Genomic DNA, 8,876 nt, shown 5'->3' with positions numbered 1-8,876 from the left:
ACCTAAAGCTGCACTTGACCTTTATAAGTCAAAGGCCCAGAATAGCAACAAAATCAAATATCTCGATATCCATGTTCACACAATACAATTTTTTAAAATAAATAATCATCCGTACTGTGGATCTAATGACTGATTGGGTAAAAGTAAATAATAAAACAGCTAGAACAAACTGATAAGTTCAGAAAATGATATCACTTTACTGTAATGCAGCCTTTTAAAACAGGACAAGGAAACAATTACGCCACATCCCGATATTACAAAAATCAACTACAATATCTAGTCTCAAATCACAATATCGAATTAAAATCAACATATTTCCCAGCTCTATGGTGAGTCCACTTTTCTTCAGACTAAAATATCCACTCACTGGATTTGAAGAGTAATTTCCACATTGTCAATCACCACAAAAACAGCAGAATTAATCAAACAGGTTACATTTCTCATTGAGGGGCGAACCAAAGCACTCTTTCAGTACTCTTGCCCCACTTTATTGACACCGACAAGATTTAGACTTTAACAATTTGTGCTTTTGTGCAGCTTCAACTCCTACAATATATGGTTGTGTACACCCATCCTACCTCGTGAGGTTTGTAATAAGAAAGAAAAAGAGATGAAGTTAATAACAGTCTGTCATTTGTATAAAACTGTATGCTCGCTGCCACACAGTTAACTATGAAGATTCATACTTAGAGGACAAACCCTGCCAGATAACAGGGATGAAAGATGTGTGTGCACATAAGCTTTTTACCTTTGAAACCTTCCTCGTCAAGGACGACTGTGTAGTTCTCTGGTGTCTCTGTCAAGCTGAAAAACTTGCATCTGAAAACAGGAGAGGGAACACAGATGGAGGGAGACATGTGGTTGGCGAATGAGAAAACATGAAAGCAGGAGATAGGAAGGAGAGAGGGAGGAGAAAGAGAGTGGAAGAACAGTGTTATTCATTTGCATTCAACAAAAAGGAGATTCAGATTTTCAGTTACCAGGAATAGCAGTTACCAGGACTCAAGCAAATGGGCTTGTCCGAAATGTGTACAGGGGTCAGGGCTGGCTGTCACTCAATTACCACAAGTACAAGCTCAGCATTATGCCAGCAACTCTCCTTTGTCTACAGCAAATAGTGGGTAACACATCAAACTGGGGCACTGCTTCAGTTACCCTCTGATGTGTTCACTCTGAATTCACTGGGTTGGACATTTTCATCTATAATGAAAAACAAGTTTATAACATGCTCAAATGTGTCTGCACAGATACCATTATGTAGGGTTTGAGTCATCCATCTGGTCATAATCTTTAGATGTTACCTTTTGTGACCTTCCTGTGACTTGTTATTAAAATAGAGCTGAGTTGGGTTGGTTAAATATTTGAAAACAACAGTTTTGCCAGCTGATATGACCCACTGAGGTTAAAAATTAACAAAGATAAAATAGAAATAGAGATCACCCTTCACCCTAATTTAGATCTCAGAATTTCTCTATACAAAAAAAAAGAAAAAAAAGAGTCCTTAAATAACAATTTACTGTACTTCCTCTCTTTGGATAGTTGTTATATTTGTGTCTTCATTCGGCTGGCAGCCAAAAGCATTTGCTTTCAAAGGCTGTTTCTCGGTCTGGCCGCTGTGTTCAGCTCCATTGAATGTTTCCTTTGTGAAATGTTGAAAAAGGGTAGCAGGAGAGCAATGGGGAAAAAAGGGGGGAAAGTAAATAGGGCCATTGGATTTGTTATGGTTTTGAGGAAAGAATCAGGCAGTGAAGCAAAGATTTTCTTTTATCATATCAGCTTCTGAGACTAACACACTTCAAAACTACGTCCAAGTTTCTGGACATGAACATTCTTCTTGGTTCTACATCCAAAGATATATCTTTAGTAGTGTAAGTGCAAAAACAAGGCAAGCTGGAACGTACTGAATTATTAGCCGGGCTGTAGGCTGAGAAAGCAGATTACCGTGTAAACCAGGAGCTGGACTTGCTCTTTAGTCTCTTGTTCAACTTTAAAAGGTGACTTTGATGAGACAAACTGGCGAGTTCACACCTAAGGCTTTCACTTTGTGCTTTCAATACACTCTAAACTCAAAGTATAACACACTGTTGTGGCTTTTGTCACTTTTTAAGAAGCTTTCAGACCAGTGTCAAGACTCTTGTTAGAATTTAATATAGTTAGAAGTTTGAAGTTGATGCTAGACAATAGGAATACTTCTAAGACTTGAATGGGAATGAAAGTCTCCCAGTTTAAGCATGAGTACAAAAGATGAGCAACTGTGTTTGAAAGTTTCCGACTCTTGAGTAAAAATTCAAAAACATACAAGCCTGCGTATGTAAAAACATGGGGAGAAAAAGTCAACTACAACTACAAAGGAAATCTCCAGAAAAAAGCATTGAACCGCTGAAATGAAAAATTCTGATGCATGTTGCTAACGGGAAGCTAAAGCTAAAGATTACACTTTGTAGAAACCTGATAAAACATTTAGAAGTCTGAAATGGGTTCAATCCTTGGTGAATTCTGAATAAATTAAGCATCTATGGTGCCAACTGGGAACAAGCTCTGATGGCACGTCTGCAAGCTTCTTGTCTATAGCAATGAGGCTGGGGTTCATCATGGGTAAGATACTGTAGTATTTAGAGCCGAGCGCAGCTTCAAAAGCAAACAGCTGACTTTTCATTGGATACACATCTCAGTAAAGCAGTAAAAGACAGAATTGAAGCTTTCAGAGGGTATGTCCGCCAACTACTGTGTACAACCATCTTGCAAACTACCAACGTTTGTTGCTTAAAGCGAAAAAAGAAAACATTTGCCTTGCAGAAACCTCGTTCTTGAGTTTAGCTAACATTTCTACATGGATGACCTCTCCTTGTTTTCTCTGAATCCCTAAAAAGGAAGTGTGTCATTCCTGTTTTCTTAAAACTTCTCACTCGAGATACACCTTCCTCTTCCTCTGCTTATCAGTCAGCTGAGGCTATTACAGTAGAGGCCTGAATGAGACCGCCAAACTACTGACTCAGCAAAATGTAATCCCTGCCATGAGTTGGGACAATCACCCCACAGGGAGACAAAGAGAGAACACTGTAACACCAGCTACCAGCTCTGCTAGCAAGCTCAGCTACCCCATTGTGTTATAATACCCCCCTCATTTCCTATTGACCCTTCACCTTCCGCTGCTCGCTGTTTCCTGCAGGTAGTGCATGCCAAGCATCTATCCTGCAAGTGAGAATAATCAGGTGCTTTATCCTGGAGCTTGGAGCGTTATCGTATGTGGTGTGTTTTTGGAGAAGACCGTGCAGGCTTAGGTTTTTATTACACCTGCAAGTGAATCAACACATTGCTTGTTTGCTGTCAAGCAGCTTGAGGGAAATGCATCTGGCAGAGAACTGTGCTTGTTTGGTTTCCTGTTTATGAGGTAGAGATAAAAACAGAAAAGAGGCCTCACCATAAATTCATTTAAAAATACTGACAATCAGTCTGACTAGACTAGAAAATTCATTTGTCAAATGCTATCTTTGCAAATGTTATTCAACTTGCTTCATCACTCCAACGGACTGAAAAAGATTGTTTTTAAGAACAACTGCTACACCTTGAATTTTCATATATTTCTAACACCTCTAACTGCAGAAATGCAAAATCAATTTACTTCTTTTGCAGGATATTACAAGAATGCATTTGTCTCTCAAAAAATACATATTGTGATGCATGACCATGTAGAATTAAATGCAGATAAAAAGGTTTTAAGTGTAGTTTTTTTAAGCCTGAATTAATAACATGCTACAATGTTAACATATATGTATGTTTATGGTCGCTTCTTCTCCTTCTTGATACGGTTTGATAGTCACAAAATCCACACCTCATATTAATTTCAGCTGAACTTAAACTTGGAAGAGGACTATATCCCTGAAAGTTAAATGTCGTTCAGTCTTGGGCTCTGGGAACTTTCCATGGGCCTTTTTATGTACTAACCAATATTTCATTGACTGATTAATTCATCAGCTAATCAAAAATGAACCGATTGCAGCAGCCTTACATGTACATGCACAGCATTTTTGTAAAAACAGGTACACCGGCCTAGCCTCTGTGATCACTCGCGGTGAAGAAAAACAAGCTCTGTCTATTGGAGCATGAAGGAACATGAAGAGAAGGAGTTGGGAAATAACCAAAAGAGAAGAGGAAGCAACAGGTAGCGAGGAAGCGGTGGAGTTAGGAAGATGAAAACTAAGCACACAGGAGTCTGGACTTTGATCCAGCTGCACAAAGCAACGGGTGGTAGCGGCAGTGAGGGGTGGTGGAGGTGGTGGTGGTGGTGGGGAGTCTGTAACTGATGCTCCAGCTGAGGAAACATGATAAGAGTGAAATAAACGGATATGTTGTTACAAGAGTGAGGAACGAGCCTCGAGTGATCTTGGGACCATCGTCAGTAGACCACCAAACTGTTGGCCACCTTCACAGCTTGCAACAAACCGACCAATAGTTTTCTCACAGGCTCCTCTTTTTTCAGAACAATGGGGACGTTTTTTTTTTTTCTTCTTCAAATCCCTGCTTGTTATTAGAGGAAGGGGGCAGCCTTGTGTAAACGAGGGGAATGAGAGCCCCAACCTTGACAGATCACTGAGGCAGACAAGTGGAAAACTCCCTACCGGGTTTCTAGCTCAGCTGAGGCATTGTTTCAACCCATGCTCTGGTTTGTGAGCCACGGAGGAGAAGAAAAGAGGACTGTTTGGAGCCTGCAGGGCTGCATCCACAGTACAGTTCGCCTGATATATTGGGCTGATACTGGGCTTTGATCATTACCAAACCCACAGACTGCAAACAACAACAACACAGGATTAGAAACTCAAACATCCATCAGTATTTTTCAGCCCATCCTCTGATGATACATTATCATAGGTATCTATTGAAGACACAAGTCCTGACCCTGAATCAAATGTCCTCAGGTTTGAGGGTTTTTGGCTTTCTCCCAGCTTTACATTTAGATGACCTTTAGTCTAAATATGGATAACTGCTGCTGACCGTGACAGATTAACAGTGTAGCTGACAAAAAGCTGTGCCTCATCAGAGAAAGGTCCTCATTTCCTGACAAGGCAAAGACTTTCTTCCGACCACTTTCATCCTCAGAAACACAGATGGCTGAGGCTTATTGCTTTAGTTGTGTTGGTGATGTTGGAGGAAAAACCTACCTTTTAACAATTTGGGATAATCCTGGCTTCTAAGAAATGACTACCTCCTTAAAATTCTGCTCATGACTGCTTTTGAATCACTTTGCGCACAGTCTCTGGGAGTTGTTCTCTAATGAATAGCTGGGGCCAGAAAGGGGCTAAAAAACCAACGCAGGCAATCAGGCTTGTTTTTGCTCCGCAATTGTTTTGAGTTGCCGTGAACTCAAACTTCTGCACCACTCCCCATTCTGCATCGCCTATAGTTTGACCAGAGGAAGAAGAGAGAGAGAGAGAGAAAAAGAACCAATCCCTGCTACAGAAAAGACCAGGAAAAACAAGGCAAAACACGTCCACGCCACAGTATGATGACATAACTCCACAGCATGCACAACGACAAATTGAAAAACAGAGAGGCCTGCTAATCCAAGAAGTGCAGCCTGCACGCTCTTTCTAGTTCAGTCTGAGCTCAGCCTATTTTTATTTTTTTTGTCAGACCCTGCATGCTTAACATGGCCTGTTTCAATGTTTGTGATCATTGAGGATTAATTATTATGAACTTGTACTTTAGATACTGATGCAACTGCATTACATCCGTGTGTAATTCACAGCGACAAGTTGTTTACTTACGGTGCAAGTCATCATGACACACTGTGACTGATACGGACATGTCAAAATACTGTATTAGCCAATACTGTGAGACAGATGACTGCTGATGAATGCAGCTAGGCATGAACAGTGAGCATGTGAAGCATCTGACAGAAGAATATATATTTTTCATTTGTTGGCTTTAGGTGATAAAAAATGGAAGTGTTTTCCAGGATCATGGCTCGTATATGCAGACATGGGCAAGTGCTGCTGCCTGGTAAACTGATTATTGAGGGGCTGCTCTGTAGCTGATACATGTAGTATGCTTACAATAAAGCAAATCCTCGAGGACACAGTGTGATATCTGCACTTCAGACGTCACAGACCACAAAGGCGATCAGAGGAGGAAAATCTCCCCTGATATTTGCTCACAACTTATTTGTAACTTGGCATGGTAGCAGTAACTGAGCCACTGCCTGGCCTTCATCATGGGCAGCTTGGAGACAGATGTTGAGCTCTTCTTCTATCCATGTATATGTAGGGCAGCCAGAGAGCAATAAACAATTACATAACAATAGGAGGATATCCAGGGATTAACTGAAATCTGGTACTAAATTCCGACATGAGATCCGGTCAACTTGCAAGCTAGATGTTTGCTTTGGATGGGAGAGGGCAAGCCTGTGCTGGGGCACTGCATGCTTAATAAGCATTTTGATTCATGCTGATCAGATCCTATGCTGAATGGAGCAGGGTGCAAATTTAAGTTTTTTGTCCAGTGGCCTAATGGCTAGTGAAAGTTTTAAAATTTGACCATCCACACAATAGATTATCATTGTTTTCTGGGCTGGTGAGTGAAGCAAATTTACCAACCATTTGCATATTTTTTTTTACCAGCATTTGGCTGGTGGCCCGTGCTAATTGTGTGCACTGTGATGAAAGCAACATGCATGCATTTTCTACAGAGCAAATGCATGTGAACAAATGACTGTGTTGACTAAGCTGCTTCAGATTTTAGTGCAAATATAACCTGCTTCATTGGGAAACATAATGCATGCAATCACATCTCCATTATATGAATTACTCCCCAACCATTTAGACTCATATGCAGATTTTAAAATGTTAAATATCTATCCTAAACTACTTGAGTTCCTTGCAGCTACATACTCTGCCTTTAAATCACAGAGGCAGAGCAGGGCATGCACAGGCAAACAACCCAGTAATGGATCAGTGAATGAAGAGACACTGTAGGTAATCTCATGCATCCGGCTGATTCACACCGAGCAAAAACAAACATCTGACCCCCCGACCAATGAATCTTCTTCCTCTTACCGTGTCCTGTTTCGCAGGAATATCAGCTTTATCAGCGGGTGTGTGAAATTCACCAGCCCATTCTTGGATATGCTGGTGACCCGTAGCCTGTGGTCCAGTATGTGCAAGTCCATATTCTCGGTTGCGAGCCGTGCAGTCTCCTGTGTGTGTGCATGCGGTGGAGAAAACGCCTTCCTAGTTGAATGATAGCGTTCAAATGTTAAATATAGGCCTGGATGATGAGCATAACAGGCGACACAAACAACCGCGTCCCGCTGTGCTCCGCTCCTCTCCTCTCACAAGACGGAAAACATCCGACGCAATCCGACTCCAGTCCCGCTGAACTACTGTATATTCAAATACAAGGGACAGCCTCAGAAAGCGACACGCCTCCACCTCTTAAAGCTACAGCAGGCCGGTGATGTTAAATGTCTCGCACATGCGCTGCTGGTCAAGTGTGAAGGTGCCAGCAAGGAGAAAATCAAGTTCCGGTGGTACAAGGTGTTTGGTGATCCATCAGATTGTGTGACCTGACTTGCAGTGGTGGAAGAAGTAGCTGCACAGATCCTTTACTTAAGTATCAATAGCACAATGTAAAAATACTTCATTATAAGTAAATATCCTGCAAGTAAAAGTGATCATTTTGCAATCTACACTTACTTTTACTAAAGTGGGATTTTAAATGCAGGCTTTTTACTTGTTAATTAAGTATTTTTATATTGTGGCGCTGATACTTTTCTGAGTACTTCTTCCAACATTGCAAATATGGTGTAATTCCAGATTGTTGGCTTACAAAATAAAAACTCAAACAAAAATGGACTGAATAAGTATTTCGTGGTATCCCTTGTTCAAATGTTGATCACATATTAATGCTATAAATAACATACAATGATGTGTTAGAGTGATATTATTGTGTCTACCTGCAACCCCTTTACACAGGGAGCAAATCTGAGCTGCAAACAGCTGGCTCAACTATATATTATTTTCATTACACTAAAAAGTAAAATTATGCAGTATTTAAATGGGTGAAAAAAGGTCATTTTTGAAGAATAACATTTTTTATCCCTTATAGAGGTCCTGCCCTCTGGGTTGGGAACCACAGTTTTAGACAATAGTGAGCTTCCAACTTTTTTGGAAACAGTTTGGGGAAAGCCCTTTCCTGTTTCAGCATGGAATAAAACATTTAAAAAAAGTTTTCCCAGTAGGGTGGAAGAACTGATCTGCACAGGGCCTTGAACTCAACCCCAACCAACACCTTTGGGAGGAACTTCGAGGCAGGCCTTATCACTCTCCATCAGTGCCTGACCTCTAATGCTCATGTAGATGTAGGCAGGTTTCAAACTCATTTGGAAAGTATTCCCACAAGGTTTTTTGGCAGTTTATTGAAGTGTTTTGTCATGAGATGTTCAAGATATGGGTTTAATGTTTTTGGGAGTACACATATTTACACAGAACAGATATAAAACTGAATCTCAGCTCATGTTTAATATGTTTTCTCGTCTTTGCAGGACATACAGACCTACACTGTACTGCCCAAACACCATTTGTTTCAGTCTTATGACATGTCTATCAAATTTTCTTAACAGTTTGACTATCACAAGAAAGTCTCAAAATTATTGTACCCACCAAACCACTTTGCTTTGCTTCAGTTATAATTATATACAAATGCCAAATATTGCAATTAATATGATGCTGTGTATTATTCAACTTTTATTTTTTAATTTGCTGACCACGTCATACAGGAAGTTACAGATCTACTCCTGGTGGGCTATTGACACGTCTTACTGTAAATTTTAAATCAGAGAAATGATGAGGTAATGCAATGTGCTCGTGGACTACAAAGCA

General features: G+C 40.5%; 1 protein-coding gene across 1 annotated transcript in view; it reads right to left on the bottom strand.

Moving 5' to 3' along the window:
* castor1 (cytosolic arginine sensor for mTORC1 subunit 1) overlaps positions 1–7,350 on the bottom strand; it is a 21,282-nt gene extending 13,932 nt beyond the window's left edge. The window contains exons 1-2 of the mRNA XM_062416992.1: positions 7,053–7,350; positions 749–819 (exon numbers count right to left, since the gene is read on the bottom strand). Of these exons, the coding sequence (XP_062272976.1) occupies positions 749–819; positions 7,053–7,165 (184 nt within the window). The 5' untranslated portion in view covers positions 7,166–7,350. The remainder of the gene's footprint in view (positions 1–748; positions 820–7,052) is intronic.
* Between the last annotated feature and the right edge of the window lie 1,526 nt (positions 7,351–8,876).

This window comes from Scomber scombrus, chromosome 4, assembly GCF_963691925.1.
Source record: "Scomber scombrus chromosome 4, fScoSco1.1, whole genome shotgun sequence".
Lineage (NCBI taxonomy): Eukaryota > Metazoa > Chordata > Actinopteri > Scombriformes > Scombridae > Scomber > Scomber scombrus.
Note: the sequence above shows the minus strand (reverse complement) of the source record. Positions and strands in the feature narration are given on the sequence as shown.